At 58.6% G+C, this 21,166-nt stretch overlaps 8 protein-coding genes across 8 annotated transcripts; 3 read left to right on the forward strand and 5 right to left on the reverse strand.

The window, feature by feature from the left end:
• Nucleotides 1-216: 216 nt before the first annotated feature.
• On the reverse strand, nt 217-1,644 carry B0T15DRAFT_575279 (uncharacterized protein; the record flags this gene model as incomplete). The annotated part of the gene is made up of 1 exon (XM_062870984.1): nt 217-1,644. One exon carries the CDS (start codon nt 1,642-1,644, stop codon nt 325-327), a length of 1,320 nt encoding a protein of 439 aa, XP_062721846.1. The 3' UTR covers nt 217-324.
• Nucleotides 1,645-3,324: 1,680 nt separating this feature from the next.
• B0T15DRAFT_534248 (uncharacterized protein) lies at nt 3,325-5,041 on the reverse strand (the record flags this gene model as incomplete). The annotated part of the gene is made up of 1 exon (XM_062869427.1): nt 3,325-5,041. A coding segment is annotated over one exon (1,717 nt), but the record flags the coding sequence as incomplete, so codon positions are not given.
• Nucleotides 5,042-6,064: 1,023 nt separating this feature from the next.
• On the reverse strand, nt 6,065-7,496 carry B0T15DRAFT_435492 (uncharacterized protein). Its single transcript, XM_062865818.1, has 2 exons — nt 6,665-7,496; nt 6,065-6,588 (listed from the first exon to the last, which is right to left on the reverse strand). The coding sequence occupies exons 1-2, from the start codon at nt 7,072-7,074 to the stop codon at nt 6,267-6,269; spliced, it is 732 nt and encodes a 243-aa protein (XP_062721848.1). The 5' UTR covers nt 7,075-7,496; the 3' UTR covers nt 6,065-6,266.
• Nucleotides 7,497-8,724: 1,228 nt separating this feature from the next.
• B0T15DRAFT_397457 (uncharacterized protein) lies at nt 8,725-10,112 on the forward strand (the record flags this gene model as incomplete). The annotated part of the gene is made up of 3 exons (XM_062864900.1): nt 8,725-8,825; nt 8,897-9,033; nt 9,115-10,112. 3 exons carry the CDS (start codon nt 8,725-8,727, stop codon nt 10,110-10,112), a joined length of 1,236 nt encoding a protein of 411 aa, XP_062721849.1.
• A 391-nt stretch (nt 10,113-10,503) lies between these two features.
• Nucleotides 10,504-12,119, forward strand: B0T15DRAFT_567802 (acetylcholinesterase; the record flags this gene model as incomplete). Its single annotated transcript, XM_062870736.1, has 1 exon — nt 10,504-12,119. Exon 1 carries the CDS (start codon nt 10,572-10,574, stop codon nt 12,117-12,119), a length of 1,548 nt encoding a protein of 515 aa, XP_062721850.1. The 5' UTR covers nt 10,504-10,571.
• A 101-nt stretch (nt 12,120-12,220) lies between these two features.
• B0T15DRAFT_217630 (uncharacterized protein) lies at nt 12,221-13,184 on the reverse strand. The gene is made up of 3 exons (XM_062862759.1): nt 12,771-13,184; nt 12,512-12,717; nt 12,221-12,428 (listed from the first exon to the last, which is right to left on the reverse strand). The coding sequence occupies exons 1-3, from the start codon at nt 12,900-12,902 to the stop codon at nt 12,323-12,325; spliced, it is 444 nt and encodes a 147-aa protein (XP_062721851.1). The 5' UTR covers nt 12,903-13,184; the 3' UTR covers nt 12,221-12,322.
• Nucleotides 13,185-15,970, reverse strand: B0T15DRAFT_217635 (prion-inhibition and propagation-domain-containing protein). Its single transcript, XM_062862760.1, has 3 exons — nt 15,967-15,970; nt 13,344-15,911; nt 13,185-13,276 (listed from the first exon to the last, which is right to left on the reverse strand). Exon 2 carries the CDS (start codon nt 15,728-15,730, stop codon nt 13,535-13,537), a length of 2,196 nt encoding a protein of 731 aa, XP_062721852.1. The 5' UTR covers nt 15,731-15,911; nt 15,967-15,970; the 3' UTR covers nt 13,185-13,276; nt 13,344-13,534.
• A 186-nt stretch (nt 15,971-16,156) lies between these two features.
• On the forward strand, nt 16,157-20,626 carry B0T15DRAFT_435505 (serine/threonine protein kinase; the record flags this gene model as incomplete). Its single annotated transcript, XM_062865819.1, has 2 exons — nt 16,157-19,543; nt 19,634-20,626. 2 exons carry the CDS (start codon nt 16,157-16,159, stop codon nt 20,624-20,626), a joined length of 4,380 nt encoding a protein of 1,459 aa, XP_062721853.1.
• Between the last annotated feature and the right edge of the window lie 540 nt (nt 20,627-21,166).

Here is a 21,166-nt window from a genome sequence, read left to right on the forward strand (position 1 = left end):
GGTACGAACAGCGAGCGTCCTGTTCCCTCGAACGGAACTGAATACTAGTAGGAATGTCTTCACAGCAGGCTGCATATAAGCGGAGAAAAGAATTGTTGTCGCATACCAGTTCGGCGGACCACGATTGGGCTTAGCGTTGACCATGTCCGAGTCGGCGAATACCAATGGCCTCTCTGTCTGAGGGTATGCACTTCTCCATATGCGTATACATTCCCCTAATAAGCCAAGCTATATCACTCTGATCGCATGTACATGTGGCTACGACGCGGCCGAGACGCCTTGCGAGCACAAGTCAGCATGGAAGAGCGAACAAAAAGTCCCAAACTAATCGTAATCTGCCAATGTTGAGTCTCCCCATCCCCTTGCAGCCCGGGCAACGACAGGAAGGGTTCTCTCTGGGTCGTCGCGCGCCCATGTATAACCGCGCAGGACCTGTTGGAACAACACGGTGTGCTTTTTCTTCCATATAGGTCTACAGTCGCTGTCGCCCGCGCCCAGGCCCGGCAGGTGAAACAGCGCCTCCCTTGCCTGGATCTCTTCCAGCATTTGCTGGGCCTCTAGACGCCAGCCTTCCCGAATTCTCCGGATCTTCCGGAGCCGCGATGCGTCATCGACACACTGGCACAGACCTTCGGCTACACCAATGTAGTAGCCGTATGCTAGCGTACTGCACGGCGAAGGATGCGCGACGAAGTTGCGGAGGTCGACCAGCAGCCGAAGGTGTCGTTCGATCTTGCTACCCCGTCGAAAGTCGTCGGTCGCCCAGCTTAGCTCTCCGTATGTCGCCTTGAGAAAGCTGGGCCCGAAACGAGGCAGCACCGCGAACAGCTCGGGATCGTCCCTTTTGGCCCACTGCCAGAGGGCCGCGTACGCGAGGTCACGGGCCTTCCGGATACCCTTCATGGCCCTATCGTGGTTGACGAAGACGTTGGCCAGGGCCGGCTGGGCGGTTATCCAGTCGGTGTGTTCGGGCTGACCGTCGGTGTCTGGCTCTTCGTCGTGACGGTTCTCGCCGGAGAGGATTGGCGGCGTTTCCAAATCCCCCTCCGGATTCTCGGCCCCACAGTTGGCCACCGGGGTAGATGGCACCAGAGTCTCTTCGTCGCTGCTCCATGTGCTTGTGGCCCGCAGTCGCTTTTCGAACTTCCAGTCGAACAACCTTTTTTGTGCCTCCGTCATCCCGTTGCGACCAACGCTCCTGTTCCAACTAGAATATGTCTCGATGTGGAACGTCACTTTGGTGTCCGGGTTGAAAGGTTCCGGAATAAGCCTTCCGTCGGTATATCGATATGTCCCCCGTCGGAAGGTGACGGGGTGTGACACGTTCGCTTTCGGTCTCGCGGTCCTCGTGGCCATACGCGCTTCTGAGGCTTTGGTAGCTCTCATGTATGGCTTCGTCGGTTTGTCGGAGGACGTCGAGCCCGTGGCGGAAAGGCAGTCGGCAGAGTCGGCAGCGAGGATGGGAGGAGGGACGCCGGTGAGGGTGGAAGCAGGGTCGGCAGCGAGGCGGGTACCGGGGCGGTCGACCGAGTCGGCGCGCAGTAGCTTGATCTCCGCCGCCATCTCGGTCACCTGCCGCTTCAGCTTCGCGTTCTCCTGCTCAAACAGGAAAACCTGGTGTGCGGCAGAGTGGCAAAACTTCATTTTTGTCTGCGACGTCGGTCCAAAGAAGCGAAATTCTTTTCGTTTGGATTGAGTGATCGGAAGCGATAAATTTTGATGGGCAGAAGAGGTGGAAGAGTGTCGTTAGGGTGCTCGGGGAAATTGTTTTCGTTTGAATTCAGTGCTCGGGGGCAATTGTTTAATTGTTTTCGTTTGAATTCAGTGCTCGGAAGTGATAACCTGTTGACCGGCAGAAGATGTGGAAGCCTGTTGTTAGGAAGCTTGCCGGTGGTGTCCCGTGTAAAGACACAAGGTATACACTTTGCTATGACTTCATAACACCGGCGCATCTGTGATCAGATGACTACCTATTATTTATGACGACGAGACCTCTTCGCAGAGTATAAGTTGAAAGATTTCAGAGTAACTACACATATAAAATTGAGCTCGGCAACACACCCATACATCTCTGGAAAGTTAGTTATACCCGGGTAGTAGGTACTTTATCCACCTCAGCTTGGATATATACTAGCCTTATCGTTTGCCCTGACTACTCCTCGGGATAAGGAAAGGCAGGCAAGGTAAGGTAGGGTACCTAGTAGCTTTATAACCTTTACTGCACTCCCGCTCTTCCTCTCTCCTCTTCCTCCCCCCCCCCCCCCCCTTTTTACCCCCCAGCGCTCCCAACAAACCAAAGCATACAAATCCAAGTCAAACCGACGCCCGGCCGGGCAAACCAAACCGGGCCTTAGGCCTGGCAAACCCGACCTGCGGTTTCCTTTGCGGACTTGCCAAAAGTGGGCCCCCTCTTCCGACCCAACTCGTATCTCTTATAACCTAATACATCATGTTCCCTCTTTAGATACTCCCCACGGCAGCCGAGTGTATAGAGTGGAGAAGACCTTGCTAGCTGATTATTGCGGTTAGGATTAACTACCTAGGTAGCTTACGTAGATGCGTTGTGATATCTTAAAGGCTCGGACGCGGAGATGGAAGTTGAACTGGTAGCGACAATCAAGGGTGATTGGTAGGTCGCGAGACATTAATAAGCCAAACCTGGTTAGTTTTGTCGATAATAATAACAGTCCGGCAGGTCCAAACATAATAGTGAAAGAAGTTGCTCCGACCCCTGAAACTGAAACCGGCTCCCATGCTGGGAACCTCGAGGAAAGTGGGCTTACGTATGGCCCGCGCAGCAGAAGTGCGTCTCTTTGACATTTCCACCATGCTAGGTCTCCTGAAATCAACCCCAAAGCCAGGATCGAGAATAGCGCTGATACACTGAACGAAACCAAGATCCCAAACTCTGTATGGAATCTACTACAGGTATTCTCTAATGCTTCACCCATCTACGTTTCATCCTTCTCTTATTGCTCCCCAAAGCACATGTCATTGTCATTGTCATTGTCAAGCCCCTCCACTATCCGTAGCTACTACCCCGCCACGATATCACTAGGTACTAGCCGTATTACCCCTGGACTTCCCCTTGCCTCCCCCTCCCTGTAGTTCTCTCCCCAAACCCAAACCTCACCTTCCGCCCAACACCTTCTCCCACCACCACCGACACCCCAAATTTGCCCCCTCGATGGACACTACCACTACTAGTAGTAGTACAATCTCCTCCCTGCACAAACCCAGCAACCCCCTCGGCATCCACCACCCCATACCGCACGCCCACGCCGCCCAGCTCGTGCGGGAGGTATGCCCTGGCGGCGTCGGTGCCCGCCACCTCGCGCAGCCAGGCCGTCTGCGAGCTCTTGAGCAGCTCTCCCAGATCGGCCTGCCGCATCACGGGGATGGAGTGTTGGGAGTGGAGGTGGCTGGTGTATACTGCCAGGGCTGCTATGATTGCTATGATGAGGAGGGGTGGGATTAGCAGGAGGAGGGCGCGGAAGGGGACGAATTTGCGGGTCATGGTTGTGGTGGTTAGGGTGATCACGGCGTTGGGATCAGAAGGCGATGAGGGGGCGGAGGAGGAGAAGGAGGAGGAGGTTGTGGCTTGGGCGAGGGCACCGATCGAGAGGCGGATGAAGCTTTCCAGGCCGGGGATTGTCCAAATGTTGGAGTTTTGGATGTATGATGAGATGGTGGTGATGGCGGTGTAGGCGATGGGCAGCCCCGTGGCGGAGGAGTTAGTCAACATCGGCTGGGTGCCGTCCACGCTGGGGCTCACCAGCAGGGGCGCAACTGTAAACCAGAGGAGGAGCTCATTGAGGGCAAATTGTGGGGCTGCAGCAGGGCTGGGGGTGAGGGTGTCTGTTGATGAGAGAATCGGGATGTCGGATCTGGTTGGGATGTTGGTTCCGACCGAGAGGATGTCGTCAACTACCTCGATGTCTACGCCGCACGCGATGGAGGAGGCGCTGGTCAAGTTTCCCAGCAGGAGCTGGGTGAGGGCACCTCCGTGGATGGTCCCGTTGAGCGCCGCGAAGACGAGGGTCGTGCGCGTGCGCCGGTCGGAGACGAAGTCGACGTCGTCCGCCCACAGAGTGAGCTGCGCTTGGGGACGGACCCAGATCTCGGCGCTGCTGTTCCTGTCTCCAGGATTTGTCGAGTTGCTGTTGGTGCGTGTCATGTTGGTTCGGAAAGCATTCCACCAGAGGTTATCCTTGTTCAGCTGCTGGAGCTGGTAAGGGCGGCACGAGATGGAGGTCTGGAACCGGACGGCCTTGCTTGTGAAGTTGCCCCTCGAGTTTAGAGCCTCCCTGTCAATGTACCAGTCCCGGTAGTCTGGCATGGGCTCCGATGCCGGGTCTGATGCCCAGGCGTTGTACTCAGCCGATACCCGAACCATCACCGACTTGGGCGGGTTGGTTTGCGCATACAGCTGGCTGATGCCTCCGCCCGGGGTGTAGTTGCTCCCGAGGTGGACTGTCTGCCAGTCTGGAGAGTACGCGTGTCCGACCAGGGGAGGTGAGGCAAAGGGAAGAAGGTTCACGGCAAGAGCGCAGGCGAGGACTATGGCTGCGGCCAGTGACCTCACTGACATGACTGCCATGGGTGCCAACATGATGGACCCGCGGGTTGTTGACAGGTAGGCATTCAGCCCCCTAATGGTGAACGACTGCTTTTGCAGCAGGGGCCAGATGGTCGCCTCGCACAAGCCCAGTGCAGCATAGGCGAGAGCAACCATGCCGATGAGGTACACCATCGTGATGATGCCCTGAACCGTCCCCAGGTTTTCGACTGTCCACTTGTCCGCTGTCTGGCAGGCATTGGCCCAAGACGGACATTCCAGCATCTGCTTGCTCAACTCGATGGTGTAAACGATGGCAACTACCGTGAAGATGACTCCTGCGACCACCGCGGCCGGAAGGGTAAGGTGGGTCGCAACGAAGGGCCACCACCCGAGTCGCCTCGGTGCTGGGTGCGCACCATACACAAAGTCATGGTCGGATGCGAGCCGGCGGATATCACGGGGTGTCGGGGAGGATGCCATGTCCCCTGATTCAACGTCGGCGTATGGCAATGAATGCGGCGGATCAAACTCCTCCTTGAAGACAGACCGGTGTGACCGGCTGCGAGTCAGGGGTGGAAGGGATGGCGAGGACATAGGCTTGAAGCCTAATTATTTACTAGAAGGAGAAGGGAACGGAAAAAATGCCATGCGGGATGGAGTGAACCATTAAAGTGATCTAAAGGAAGGGATATAGCTCGCGGACTATGATGAGCAAACGAAGCGGGAAATGGACTGTATGCTCGTCGAGACGTCTCTGCTGGCCATCATGGCGGCGATGCCGTATCACTTCGCGTTTCTACGTGGCAGAGACTTGTCCCAATGAGGTTGTACGTATCCCATTGTTGCCGGGCGCCTGGGCGCAGAACCCAATTCCCAGGCACAGTCAGCTACAGTTGGGCACCACGCAATGACGATTCAATTTCCTGATGCGTGTTCAGCGTCGTAGCCAGTGAAGTTGGTCACTCTGTCCATTCGCGCCCAATAGGAGAATTTGTATACGCATGAGGTCTCATCAGTCCCGCTGGCAGGGCAACGATAGCATTGATAGGCCACTCGCCACGGGCCCGCAGTTTCGACAAGATTGCGGTGCCATGACAAGACCTGATTCTCAAACTCGACACACGGATTCCAGTAGAGCATTCTTCTCTGAGTGAATAACTTCAACTGCGTCACATGACCTTCTTACAGCCACGTAGGGGTTTCAAGCACTAGGGTCTAGGAGGGGCTCAGGAGAAACAGTGTGAATCCCAGCCACCAAGGGGGTTATCAACTCGGGTACCGTTCGAAGACCGACATATGGAGGGGTGTGCTAACAGTCGTGGGGGGAAAACGACTACGGGAAGGGAGATTGGGCGCGGTCGACGCTCAGACAGCATGAGAGTATACGGAGGAAGGAAGGAGGAGAGAACATCATGAAGGGAAATCGATAGGAACCACTAGTTCAACGGCACGAGATAGCCCGGGGCCCAGCACGACAAGATTCAACCGCTGAGGCCTGATGTTGAGAACGCATTCCCAGCAAGAAATAGGTATCATATCATCTCTTCTATCATCCATGGCCATAACCGGGCAACGCCAAAAACGCCCGATTTCATTCCCGAGCAGAACCCGCCTCGCCGTACACAGAACGCAAGCCCACCCTCTCATTTCCATCTCCATTCCCTAAATCAAAACCAAGAAAACAAAAAGCATCACTCCCTTCCAATTAGACAACCTGCCGCGGCTGCATCTCATACCCCTGCTGCTGCGGGTGCGGCGCTGGCTGCCCGTACGCATGCGCCGCATACCCCATGCCGCTGTAGGCCGCCTGGGTCTGCGCGGCAGCCTGCTGGTCGTAGTAGGCCGTCTTGGCCGGGTAGTCCTGGGCGTACGACTGCGGCGGGTAGGCCGTCTGCGGGAACCCCTGGCCGGCGACGAGGTTGTGGATCTCCGGGTTGTTGGCGGGCGCGTAGGCGCCGCGCAGGGTGCCCTTGCGGTACTGGTGGTAGACGACGCTTGCGTAGATGAGCAGGCCGAGGAAGGATAGTCTTTCGTTTTTGAGATAAGATTAGTAATTAGTAGGGAGAGGGAAAGTAGAGGTGAGAGAGTAAAATAAAGGCTTACAGGATGACGACGCTGATGACGATGGCGATGGCGCCGTTGCGGGCGCCGATCATGGTCAGGATGAAGTTCACCACGTAGAAGATGCTCTGGGTGATGTTGACCCCCAGAAAGAAGCCCGGACTGAGCGTCCTCCGCGCGCGCTTGATGATGCACACGAGGTCGAGGATCAGACATAGCAGGACGATGGCCATGATGATGCACGACACGGCCAATACCGCGTTGTATTCGAGTTTTGTGTTGTACTGAGCGTACAGCCGCTCGATGTCGTCCCTGAAGACGCCCAGGCCAGCGACAAGAAGGGCGTAGATCCCGATCTGGACAATCATGATGAGGATGCGGATGATCCAGAACGGGATCAGGACGCGTTTCAGAAACGGCGACGAGTCGCCTACGATGTAAGGGGCCGTCATGACGATGGTTGTATTTGGTCCGAGATCAATGTTGGACAGCTCGAAAGGAAGACTGTCGTCAAGACAAGCAACTCACCAGAATCGACGAGCCGCATGGTGGGCGGTCCCGTTTTGTTGTTATATGTGGGCGCGTGTTCACCAAAATTTCGCTCCCCTGTCCGCCATCCTTACCACATCAGGACCTTCGCGATGGCTTTGCGACCCCGCCAATCAATGGCTGCGTCTCCTCGCACCTCAGCCACGCAGAGGCCACAGCCTAAACGCGGTGGTCATCGCTTGGCACGTTCTGCGGGCTCCGTTCAAGGTTCAGGCCAAGCATCGATTGGCGTGCCAAGCGAGGCTTGGGGCTGATGACTTGTCAATGGCTCCAGACTTCGAGGCAGCGATCCGCAGTCGGCTCATGCGATGAGCCAGGCCCGCCCTAGTTACCGCATTTAGCAGCTTGTTCATTGCCCAAGAAATTGGGAGCATTCTCTGGGATTTTCTTCTTCGTTTCTTCACCTGAACTGCCCTGCGCAATGAATTCTTACATACATAGTAACATGGTACCGTGAAGTTGATGCGGTCCGTAATGCTGCTTTGCCGATAGTAAGCACTAATGCAGCCAAGCATTTGAGCCCAATCGTGGCGCTTTTGCCCCGAACCTCTGCCACCCAGCGAGCCACAAGCAGTTCCATAACAACTGTCAATATGTTTTTACCACCTCCTGTCGTATCACAGTTATTAACAGCTTACGCCAGGATAGCACCTATGGTGTGCTTCGGCAACCTGTTACTGTGGACACGGGTAACGGCACAGCCTGGGACTGGAGCTCATGGGACCGGAACTTCTTCCGACCACGGATCGCCGGTTCAGGGTCCTCCAGTTTCATCCTAAATTGTGGGTCGCATGTGGGTACGGATAACGTTAACCTTACCATTTTCGGCGACTCGGAATGCACATTTTGCGCAGAGAAGAAATCCAAATGCCCATACCTCAGCAATAAGCAACACCGCGACGGAGTCACGGAGGTTATCCGATGAACTGGCCTGCATGGACTATATGGTTCAAGTATATCCATTGCAATTTGTCTCGCGGCTGGTGAGCAATCTGCCTATCTCTAATCTTGTTCGACTCTCCACTTCTGGTAGAGACCTGCCCGTAGAGACCTGCCCTGTGCACTTGACGGCCATCATGGGTCAATCATGCTAGGTTGTCAAAGATTGTGAGCGTTCCGATGATGCATCTGTGTCAACTGGCGTTTGCGTGTCGACGAACCAAACTGCTACGGCGACTTTACCTGGCAGCTCAGTCAGCTGCCGGAACCTACAGAATACAGTGGGTTGGTTCGCATTGTTTTTCTTTGACCACACACACTTATCGACGAAGATGTCAACTCTTTCATCCTCAAATCTTTCCATTCTTCCCTTGGACGGGGAAATCAGTACATGACACGGTGCTTCAAGTGCGACTACAGCTTGACTGGCATTGCTATAACTGGATGTAGCAGTTGCCCCGCAATGACATCACAGCCGCGACATGCATTACAGCTCTCTTTACATACGAGCCACTCTAGCACTATATTCTCTATCCGGGATTTACCTTATCTAAGATATCGAGCTCTCTTCTTTGTCAAGGACAATTTCATACTCCCACTTCAGCATCCAAGCCATGGAGGAGACGGTAGCAGCAGCGAAGGCCATGGCAGCGCCAACCCTGCCGCTCAAACTCACACTAACCCAGCTCTCCAGTCCGATTCCTGAGGGCTCACCGTAAACCAATTCTCCAGTCCCCTAGCTCCTTAACTATAACCTCCCTGATAACTAACCGCTTCCCTACACAGCCACCCGGCCCTCGCGCGCACGCATCACACCGTCACGGTCCTCGACAACAAAGCCTTCCTCTTCGGCGGCGAAGACGCCTCAGGCGACGTCTGCCCGCCCGGCATCCACACCCTCACGCTGCCCCCCACTACTACTAGTACTTCTTCACCTGCAAAGTCCTCCTCCTCCTTCTCCACAGCAACAACCGCGGACCCCCTAACAACAACAACGGACGAAGAAGAACCTCCGGCGTACTACGGCACAGCATACACCTGCTACCCGCCCTTCCCCCTCCAAGACGCCGCGACAGGCGAAACGCTCGTGCCGGCCCCGCGCGCCGAGCACGCGGCCTGCGCGTACGACGGTCGCTACCTACTCGTGCACGGCGGCCGCCGGGACGGGGCAGGCAGGCCCGCGGACCGGGATAATTGCCTGTGGCAGTGGGATAGCGAGAGGCTGAGCTGGAGCAAGCTACGGGGCGATTCGCAACTGGGCAAGTCGATGGCGCCGCGGTGCGGGCACTGGATGTTTGCGGATGGGCGTCAGGGGTTTGTGGTCGTCGTCGGGGGCCGTGCTACAACTACTAGTAGTGGTGTGGAGGAGGAAGAGGAGATGGAGATTGGGAAGGAGGCGTGGATGTATGACTTCCACTCTATGGTCTGGACGGCGCTGCCGGGGTTGCCGGTCAGGCCGGTCGCGGCGGCGTATGCGGGTGGGAGGGTATATGTCATATCCTCTGGCGAGGGCCGTGGGTTGGTGCACTATATGGATCTGCTCAACTCGACGGTTGAGCGGGAGAAGCCTGGCGCGTTGGTGTGGAGGAGCGTTGATGATCCCGGGGCTGTTCACCCCAAACCACGGCCGGGCGGGGCGTTGGTTCCGCTGACGGTGGGACACGGGCGTGAATACCTCGTTTACATCCTTGGGTGCTCCGAGGGCGAGGGTGGGCGCGCGGAGATCTGGACGCTTCAGCAGCCTGCTCATTCACGCAGTGCGGCTGCCGTTGGGGATAAGATTCGGGAGAAGCTGGCTGGTGCAGAGTCGGAAGAGTTTGGGTGGGCTGAGGCGGACATCGTTTCCACGGAGGGAACGGCGGAGGGCCGACAGGTGCATCGTGGTCCGACTGGCTCTCTCAGTGCAGATACTTGTTTCGACGGGAAGGGAGTGGTCTTGTGGGAGGGCATAAATGCTAGGGGGGGGGAGGAAGGCCATGGGTGGATCTTGAGGCTGGCCTGAGGTGCTTCACCAAAGGCATGATCGATTTCAAGCTAGGTGTTCAGTTCCATGATCACATTGGGGTCTGATGAACTTACGCTGCCGGTCGTCACCCTGTTCTCTGGATAGGAAAGGTCCTAAAAGAGCAATTACACCTGATGTATCAGACTCACTTTAGCGGATGCGGTGAATGTCGGCTAGAGACTTGGTGCAGCATTAATTAGAAATGACCTCAAATGCGCGCAATACGCGCATTCCAGTATCGCCAATGTCACATCGTGCATCCTATGGGATTCTAGCTCTAGCCGACCGGCGGTGAGCAGGCTTGTAATGCTGTAAGAGGTATCCATGGCTCTAGATGAATGGCAGTCGCCGGCGGAGTATTTAGAGTGACTGAGTCCCTCGTCCAGTTTTCGACGGGGCGCGGAGCTTATGCTGGACATAGTACCTTAACATACTAGTACTGATAGCAAATTGACGATGCGCCTCATCTTGGCAGCCGTCGTCTCGGCGGCCAACCTCATCTCGGCAACACCAAACCACAGTTACGATAATGATCTGACGGTCAGAACGAAGCTGGGCGTGATCCACGGCACGTTCGACAGCGCAACGCCGGGCGTTCGCCAGTTCTTGGGCATCCCGTATGCACTCCCGCCGGTCAATGACCTCCGATTTGCGCCACCGCAGCGGGCGCGGCCGTTCGGGGAGTTGGATGCGAAGGAGATGCCCCCAAGTTGCATGCAATATGCCAGCAGTATTCCCAGCATTGCCACGCACGAAGTGCTCGAGTTCAACCTGGGCGGCTTGAACGGGACTACGGGTCCTATCAGCGAGGACTGTCTGACCCTCAGCATCTGGGCGCCGCGTCGTGCAACCCAAAAACAGCTGCCTGTGCTCATCTTCTTTTACGGTGGCGCCTTTGCGACCGGCGGCGTCGATGTGCCGTACCTCATCCCGGCGCAATGGGTGCAGCGGACGCAGAGCCACATCGTCGTGGCCTTCAACCACCGCGACAACATCTTCGGCTTCCCCAACGCCGCCGGCCTCCCGCCGCACGAGCAAAACGTCGGCCTGCTCGACCAACGGCTCGCGATCGAGTGGGTGCGCGACCACATCGCCGCATTCGGCGGCGACCCGGCCCGCATCGGCCTCTGGGGCGAGAGCTCCGGCGGCTGTGCCATCGCCTACTACAGCTACAGCTATCGCGACGACCCCATCGCCAACAGCATCATCATGGGCTCCGGGAACGAGTTCATCGACGTTCTCACCCGGGACCCGGGTCACCAGAATTTCACCTTCGTCGCCTCCCAGGTCGGGTGCGGCGGCAACCTCTCCCCGGCCGCCGAGCTGGCCTGCATGCGCCGCGTCGACGCCGCCGCCATCACCTCCTTCATCCACACCTACTCGGACGCCGGCCACACCCCGCTGCTGACCTTCTCCCCGGTCATCGACAACCGCACCATCTTCGAGTCCTACCCCCCGCCGTCCCCTCCCTTCAACAACAACAACAACCCACCAGCCCCGCTCCCGGCGCTGATAGGCAGCAACGCGCAGGACGGCGTCCCCTTCCTTCCCTACATCCCGAACGCCTCCGGCGATATCATTATCGACCCGGTCCTAGCGGAGGAGATGACCATGAGCTTCTTCTTCTGCCCGACCTACGCCTCGGCCAAGACGCGTGTTGTTGCAGCAGCAGCCCACGGCGGCAAGGCGCCGGCGGCAGTGTACCGCTACTTGTACGCGGGCAATTTCACCAATGTGAGCCCCAAGCCGTGGATGGGCGCGTACCATGGCGCCGAGATGCCGCTTGTCATGGGCACGCACGGGCTGGTGAGGGGCGAGTCGACCGAGTTGGAGGTGCGGACCAGCGAGGCGATGCAGGATGTGTGGTTGAGCTTTGTGGCGAGCGGGGGGCAGGAGATGGGAGTGGAGGGGTGGCGTGGGGATGGCGGAGTGGTGGAGTTTGGGGGCGATGGGGTGCCGGCTAGGGTGGTTGATACAGCGGAGTTGGAGGCCAGGTGTGGGTGATCACTGGGTGACTTATAAGTTCTTAGGGTCTCCTGTGAGTAGCTATCATGGAGGTAAAGTATGTATGTACGGCAGTTGGTTCAGTGAGAGGGTTGGTCTATAACTGTTTCTAACCCTATGCCGTACTAGTATTTACGTTTGACCCATGGACTTAAAGTCTTCATGCTGTGACAAAGCCAGAGAACTCCCACACTTCCGGCACCTCACACATAGTAGTAAATCTTCTCGCAGCTGTGGTAGCTGTAGCTGGCACTGGGCGAGTGGTCGTCCTTGAACCCGGCAAACGTCTTGAAGCCGTTGGACCCGGTACTAACGTTGGCACAAAAGAGTGTGTGTGTTAGTTCATGAATAGTCGAGACGGAGGAAGATCACTGTGTGTAAAGAATGCCTACCCGACCGACGAATAGTTGGGCTGGGATTGAGCATTCCCGGGGATATTCCAGCGGAAGGTCACGCCAGTCGACGAGAAGGTGCAGCTCTGGCTGCTGCCCTCCCAGTGGTGGTAGCTCTCGGAGGTGCCCGAGCTCGACACGATGCAGGCGTCCTGGTCGGGGATGCTGTACTGCAGACTGTTGCAGTCGGCGTCATTCGCGCAGTACTGCAAACAATGGTTAGTTTCGAATATTGTCAGCACGATCGAGACATGCTCACCGCAACGATGGAGAGCCAGGTCTGGGACACGCCGGCACCACCAAAGGGCCGGCAGTTCAGCAAGTGGATTCCTTCGCCGAGGACTCCCTGGGCGAGGATGGCTGCGGCGGCGACGAGCTTCAGGCCGAACATTGTGACTGTTGACTGAGATTGGAAAGAAGGCTGGCTGGTTTGAGAGATGAGGGAGTACAGAAGCTGTTCTAGAGGGAGCTCTGGGACTGGAACACCTTCGAGGAATGGCGGTTATTATACCCTTCTTGAAGGGGAGCTACGGACACTATCGTGGAGAAAGGTCACGGAATCCCGGGACGGAGTAACTCCATACAATCCCACCATGACAGTGGCAAGAACCCGTAGGCCATAGGAAAATCGCATCCCGTCAAAGGCTTGCGAGGTTCGCTGGCAATCCCCGTTGCTGGTATTCAGCTCTTCCGTATCCGTTTCGCAGATGGCCGCGTAGCATGCAGCTAGGCAGCAGTAGAAAAATCCACTTGTAGCTGAGTGAGCTGAGGCGGGCAGGGCGATTAGTGAACAAGCCCAACCTATCTGCGTTGCGACTGGAAGGAAGCTTACTCATGGCCATTTGTACATTCGATATGTTGTGGGACCACAGTCCACTCTGTTGTATTGAGTAAACATACATCGTACTCCCTATGCCCGATGAGCATCTAATACTTCCCACGCTCTCATGCGGTGCTTACGCTTCTAGAGTCTGATTTGCAGCTGCGCAATCTCCATCGAATCATTCTCACCTTGGTAGGTACCTAGTCTTGTAAATTCGAAGCCAGCCCAGCCAATGGCACAACCACATTGTCGTAGAACTCCATCGCCGGATGCACACCGACCTCGCCCGGATCATCCACCTCCTCTCCGTTATTCCTGCCCGCAAACTCCAAACAGAACTTGACCGCCCGATAGAACGGCGATCCAACCCGAAAGGCCAACTCGGCCTCCACCCTGGCCGTCACCCGTTTCTTCAGCTCCAAGGCATGCGGTTCATGAAACACCTTCATGTCGCCCGACAACTCCACACTCCCACCACCACCGTCACCATCACCCACTTTACCAGCACTGCTAGCACCCAACTGCAAAGCAGCCACCAAATCCCTCGTCACCGCCGCCGCACCACCACCACCACCACTCGCGTGATGATGATCAACCCTCTTCTTCTTCGCATCCAGGAACGAAGCCAGCGGCATCCAAAGCGCAATCTCCACCAGCACCAACCCGACCGAGTAGACATCATACTGCACCCGATACCCCTGCGCCGCCTCGCCCTGGTAGCTCGGGTGCCTGTACAAGGCCGCGGCCACCGCATTATTGCCGCCCACCCCCCTCCTCGCGCGGTCGATCGTGGCGCGCTCCGTCTCGTGTCGCGAGTAGTCGAACCCGGCGATCAGGGGGGAAGCGAGGATGCGCTGCATTTTTTCTTCTTTTTCTTTTTCTTCTTCTTTTTCTAATAAGGGGAGTGGTGGGGAGGAGGAGGATAGTGACACCCCCGCGAGCGGGAAGAGGATGTTCTCGGCCCGCACGCCCTTGTGCAGCCAGCCGGAGAGGTAGAGTTCCGAGAGCGTGGTGCAGAGCGTGCTGGCCAGGCGGACGCGCTGTTCCAGGGGCGGGCGGAAGCGGGCGGAGGGTTGGAGGAGGGTCAGGAGGGAGATCGGGGCGCCGCCCTTGGTGGAGGAGGAGCGTAGTAGTAGTAGTAGCTGGCGGCGAAGGAGGTCTGGTTGTTGTTGTTGTTGTTGTTGTTGTTGTTGTTGTTGTTGTTGTTGTTGTTGGGGAGATGCTGATGCTGATGATGGTAATAAGGGGGGAGGGTAGCGGAAGACGATCCACCAGCAGGAGTTGGTCGGGTCGCGGATGCAGCCCTCGGCGTGCGGGGTGCGGAAGTCCGGGGTTTTGGGTTTCTGGAGGAGCAGCACCAGGCGCTGGATGCGACTGGTCAGGACGGCCATGTCGGCGGGCAGCATGCTGGCGTCGAAGGGTTTGCGCTCTAGGAGGTAGGGACCGCCGTAGGCGGCCGAGCCGCAGGAGTCCGAGTGCTTGAAGGTGATGAAGCGCTTCAGGTCGGCGAATCCGCTGGGAAGGATGAACTCGTCGAGCGACAGGGCCTGCAAGCGCGACGTGTTCACGGCAGCGGCGCTACGGGACGATGCCGAGGGGCTGCTGCCGGCCACTGTCAGTGCCTTGCGCTCGACGGCGGCGCGCACCTGGGAGGTGTCGGGCTGCCCGCGCACGGCGGCGCGGATCAGTTCCAGCGAGGCCTCGTCGACGGCGCTACCCACGACCACCATGTTGACGCGGTAGTTGTCCTCGCGCGTTTTGCGCAGCTGCGTCTCCGTCATGAGCTCGTTGAGTTTGTTGATGCGCTGGGCCAGGTCCTTGACGAGGCTGTCGAACTTGTCGAGATCCCGGACCGCCCACCGCACCTTTTTCCACGTCGACGTCTTTCTTCTCTCCGTCCTTTCCGGAGGATGATCCAGGTTCGCGGCGTCTGCATCGCCTTCCCACTTCTCATCATCGTCGCCATCTTCTTCGCTCTTGCTGACTCCTGACAGTCTGATTCCACTCCTTCCGGACGTGTGGATGGACCGCTGCATCCGTTCGACCAGCTGCCGGACCAGCGCGGACTTGGTCGGCGGCGCCTCGGTCACTACCAGCCCGTAGCGGCTGCTCATAACATCGGCGTTCTGGAACTGGTTCTCGATCTGCGAGAGGTATTCCTTCAGGATTCCACATATGGGCACCAGCCGATCCGGTAGTGTCGCGCGCTGCCCGTCGGGAGGCGCGAGCCCTGCGTTCTCGCCCCAGATGTGCAGGCGGAATCGCTCGACTTCGAGGGCGAGCACCAGCCGCTCGGCATCCTCGCTGAAGTGGAGGCCGTGCCGGAATGTCTTGACGGCGAGACACGCCCCCTCGAAGGCAATCTGTGCGATTGAGATGTACGTGCCTGGTTCCATGGCTGTTGTATCTGTATTGATGGATTAATTAATTATGTATATGTCGGAGGATGGGAATGGAATGGTCCGGGCTTGCTCAGGAGAGCCCAGACTTTTGTATGCCCTGATGGCAACGGCTCTCCGGGCTCCCTTCAACTTGGTTCCTGGCGGAGCACGCGGGCTGCTGCAGCATGCATCGTGGCTAGCGCTAGCTCAGCAGCTGAAGTGGCTGAGCTACATACCTAATCTATACATACACCGTGACTGGTGCCAAGCAGCTAGAACTGCGACCATGTACGACGCTGGAGTGGGGGCTTCTTGAGGCCAGAACGAAGGCGAATAAATGTCGTTCATCGTCCCTGTTGGGCTCTCGGGGCCCTCGGCGAGCCATACTCACAAACTCCGCATCTTCGTCCGCAAAGTGCTGCCGTCACTGGATTCAGCGCCATGTCCACCAGCTACGTCTACCACTCGGTGTTCTCGGACAGCCTACCTTCCATCCCGACTCCGTCCGCTACAGCAACCGATAGTACTAGTACTACTTCAAATACTCTCCCCGGGATTGCCACTCCTCCGTCATCCAGCCAATTCGGCCAAGAACCATCAACAGCTCAGGGCCTTGCCTCTTTCATCTGCCATGTGGCCTACCTCGATGTGAGACTGCAGCGCGGCGACAGTTCCGCCTTCTTCGCCTTCCATGGAGCCCGTGTGGTAAACCGCAAGCGAATCGCCAATGGCGCCTCGTTCATCGTTGAGCGTGCCGAGCTCGAGGAGCCGCTGGAGCGAAACGACGCAGCGGAATCCACCAGCCTCTCTTCCGGGGCAGCACGGCAGCCCAGCAAACCGGTGGTGGTCAAGACCGTCCGCGAAAACAAGAACAACCGCCCCAGCCAATGGCGCGAGGTGCTCCTGGAAATCAGAGCCCTGCTCCACGAGCCGATCCGGTACCATCCCAACATTGTCAAGTTCATGGGCATCCGGTGGGACGCGTCCATCGAAACCGGGTCGCCGTTCCCGGCCATTGTCCAGGAGCACGCGGCGTTCGGCACGCTGGACAAGCTCCAGCAGCGGAGCAAGCCCCTGCCCTTCAGCATCAAGCAGAAGCTGTGCTACGACGTCGGCCGTGGCTTGTCCATCATCCACGCGTGCGGCATGGTGCACGGCGACCTCAAGCACGAGAACGTGCTCATCTTCCCCAACCGCTACCCGGATCCGCCGAACCAGCCGTACACGGCCAAGCTCGCCGACTTCGGCGGCACCGTCATGGACATGGGCAGCAGCCACGGCGACGGCCACGGCCAGCACCGCATTCCGATGTACACATTCCCCTACGAGGCACCCGAGATCGCCGACAGGCTGACCGAGGAGGGCGCCAAGAAGACGGACGCCTACTCGTACGGCATGCTCATCTGGCGCTGCATGATCGACTCGCAGGACGTGCTCGCGGCCGCTGGCACCACCGGGTCCAGCGCCAAGTCGTTGTCCGACCCGGTCCAGCTGCGCAACACGGTGCAGGCGCTCAAGGTGTCGGACGGCATGCTGGAGGCGGCCATCCACAGCGTCGCCGAGTACTGCTTCGGCCACGCCATCCCGCGCGCCAGCTTCCACCTGATCACGTCGGCGCTGATGTTCACGCTGCGGGGCGATCCGCAGCAGCGGGCGCTGGACCGGGCGCAGGTGCGGCTCCGCGGCATGGACCCCGTGGCGGCGCACCACTACGTCGGCGTGAAGGACGAGGCCAACCGGCAGAAGGCGCAGCGCGACAGGTACCAGACGCCCGGGCGGCACGGCATGGACCTCGACAGCGTCGGCTATGCGCTCGGCCGCCTGGGCAGCGACTACGACGCGCAGAACAACCTGCCCGGGTTCCGCCCGGACCTGCCGCGCCCGGAGCGCGGCGGCTTCCATTTCGAGCCCCTGCGTCTGCGCTACATGCTCGGCTGGGCCCAGCAGGAGGCCATCGTCCGCGACTTGGAGATCTTCGCGGAGCCGTCGAACTCGAACTCTGATTCTTCTTCTGCGGAGGACGATGATGCCGCGGGCGAGCTGACGCCGAGCCCCTGGCTGGCGGCCTTCTTCCTGTTCCAGTCGTATCTCTGCGGCTTTGGTGTTGCTTGTGATCCCAGGAAGGCCTGCTACTGGCTGCGCCGCGCTGCTGAGCCTCCGCTGGAGATCGGGGAAACGGATTACTACGCGATGGCCTGGCTGAACCGGATCCATGCCGCCCTAGGGGTGTTGAACCCCTACAGCGTCGACATGCAGATGGACGTTCTTGCGCTGAGCGCCATGCGCGGGCACAGACATTGCGTCGAGGATGCCGAGGCTCTGATCGACTCCAGCGCGGACCCGGCGCAACGGCATGCCTGGAGACAGAAGATGAGCGACGTCGATGCCGTCTACAAGGTCCTGACTGGCTCGACGGGGATGCCGTTCTTTGCGCCGCGGAAACTGACCAGGGACTGGGCTCTCGGAAACCTTGAGATGCTCGACGCACAGCTGAGGCAGGAGCTCGGCCGCGAATACGAAAGCTGTCTCCGCCCGCCGCGTGCGAGTGAAGAAGCGTCGGATCCGCCTCCGGACGACGGGTACCGCTTCGACAGGATCTACGTCAACCACAAGGGCCACGGCTTGCTCCATCTGGCAGCGGTGCAGGGAAGGCTGGGGGCGCTGCAGTACCTCCATGCTAAGTACCTCAGCGACATTAACCTCAAGAACCAATCCCACGGCGATACGGTGCTTACTCTCGCCTGCCGCACCGGCCGCTTCGACATGGTCATGTGGTGTCTGGAGAATGGGGCAGATCCCAACGGAGCCGACTATTGTGAGGAGTCGCCGCTCCACTGCATCACCGCGTTCAGCGAGTCGGAGATGGACAGAATCGTGGCCAGACTGGTCGAGGCCGGGGCGGATATCGAGAAGCACTCCGAGGCCTCACGCAGCGACATTCGCGGCATCGTGGCCGACTGGGAGGACAGTTTCTCTATCACCCTCACGCCGCTCGGCCGCGCCGTGCTCAAGCAGAGCCTACCGGCCGTGAGGGTCTTGCTCAAACACGGCGCGAGTCCCACGCTCAAGCGCGTCTACAGGAACAGAGCCAATCAGTCCGCCGTCGAGCTCGCCGCGGTGCTGACGCTGCCCGACATTCTGGCCGAGCTTCTCCGCCACACCGACGACGGCGACGACGTGTTCGACGAATGCGAGATGCTCGACGCCGCTCACACAAGCCGCATCACCCCGTACGATTCCCTGTCACTCCACAGCCGCCTGGTCCGCTGCGGCGTCCGCTACAAGGACAGCCTCGACCGCACCCTCCGCATCCTGCACGAGCGGAGCAACAAGAAGAGACTGGGACACGACAACCAGCCGAAACACCCCGCGGGCAAGCATCTCTGCGAGGAGATCCGCCTGGGCAACGCCGACATCGTGTCCAGCCTGCTCCGCCTGGGCCACTCTGCTTCCGGATCGCCTGGCTTCCGCCCTCTCGTCGCCGCCGTGCAGGCCAACAATGTCGAGATATTTCATCTCCTCCTCGCTCACGACCCGTCCCTCCTCACAACCACATCGTCGCTTGATCCAGATACTAGTACTAGTATTGGTACTAGTACCAGTACTAGTGCATCTCTCCTGCACGTGCTCGCCCAACGCCCGCCGCACCGGCCCCGCGACCTCGCCATCGCCTCCCACCTGCTCTCACATACTAGTAATCGTAGTATCCCAGCCTACACCGTAACGCCACATCAGCCCTCCCCGCTTGTGCTGGCCATCCTGAACGGCTTCTACAAGCTCGCTGACCTGCTAGTCACGCAGGACAAGCAGGCAGCGGCGTCGCTCAGCGTCGTTTACCAAGCCGCCTCCTTGCCGGGGTACCAGCCCCAAACAGAATCAGACACGAACACGAAGACGGGGAGGGCGAGGGAGGGGGAGTTCTGCAGACGACCAGCTCCGCGCCTCTCCGCGCCGCGGGAGTATACGCTCCTAGGCTGGTTGCTGAGGTCACAAACCTCCTCCTCTCTACGCGCCATCCGCTACCTCTCCCATCTGCACACCACTCCGGACAATGGCATTTCCATCTCACCACTGGCATACCGCACCCGAGAGGGTGTGGAAGTCTCGGCCCTGCACGCCCTGTCAGAGGTCCCCGCCTCGGAATGGAACACCCACGCCCAGATCTCGGCGTCCATCATCCAGCAGCTTCTGACCATGTTTCCCACCGTGGAAAGCCTAGGTCAATGGGCCGTGAATCCCCTTTCGGGGAGTGTGGTGTCTGCTGCGGTGGTGCGGTCGCATGCTGAGGTGTTACGGGCTGTGTTGGCTGCGCCGGGGTACCGGGGGTTGTGGGATCAGCCTGTTAAGGTCTACCTCAAGTTCGTCAAGTTGGTAGCGGACGAAAAGACTGATGAAATGGAGGAGGAGCATGAGATGAGGCCGATTGAGATCGCGCGCGAAGTGGCGAGACAGAAGCTACTTGCCCTGGGGGGGAGTGATGAGGTAGACGAAGAAGAGCTGGAGGGCATAAAGAGAGCTGCGGAGATCATGGAGATGTTGAATGCCTTGGAACAAGAGGACGAGTCCGACCTCGCCAGGCGCCCGGGCGATGAAGTCGCAGCAGATCCGGACTACACTAGCAGAATTGAGGCGCTGGAAGCGAGGCTAAAGCCGGATTTTGAAGAACCACCCATCGACAGGGACAGTCAAGAGGTGAATATGCCGGTCGATCTGTCGGTGCTGACCGACGAGCGACCGACCGGCTGGACGGAGGGCGCCGAGATGACGGCCGAGATGTCGCTGCGCATCTTCCTGAGGCATTTCAGGAACGAGAACCAACTGTTTGGGGACGCCGTTGTCAAGGCTATGAGCAAGATGTTTAACAGGCGGGAGCCTGAGGAGGGTGAGGAGGACGGGCGGAAGGGCACGTGATAGCGGCAAGCTTGAAGCTGGCAATCTGGGGGAAGACGTGGCGGCCCAACTGGTTCTGTTTCGTTGCAATCCCACGACCAGATCACGCTGTTCGCGTCGAGGGCCAGGGCGTGATTGCATCACAAGGGCCTGGGTGATTCTACTCAGGCCATGGATTCGGACTGGCATTTGCTTCTGCCCAGAGCGCAGGTGTCGTTCACACCCCAAGTGACAATCTTGTTGTCTCCAGTGAGCGCAACTGTGTGCATGCCGCCGCAGTCGTGTTGGACGACGTGGAACGCAGAAGCGTCGTCAGGACCAAGAAACGGGGTTCGGGCGCGGGCGAGCAGCTTCTGGATGGCGGGGCACATACCTAGTTCACCGGCGTCGCCGTTGCCGAAGGCCAGGACCGACACAACTTCTGTTGGGATTTGGTTATTGGCCGAGAGCGAAGCTGGAACTACCCAGGAGTCGGCTTAGCGGGGGTGGTAAGTGCGCGATGGCCGCCCATCCTGCCCTCGAGATCCGACTTCGGTCCTCTTCGGGCAAATGCGCTGCCTC

The sequence above is a fragment of the Chaetomium strumarium genome (assembly GCF_033439665.1).
Source record: "Chaetomium strumarium strain CBS 333.67 chromosome Unknown B0T15scaffold_4, whole genome shotgun sequence".
In the NCBI taxonomy this organism is placed as follows: Eukaryota; Fungi; Ascomycota; class Sordariomycetes; order Sordariales; family Chaetomiaceae; genus Chaetomium; species Chaetomium strumarium.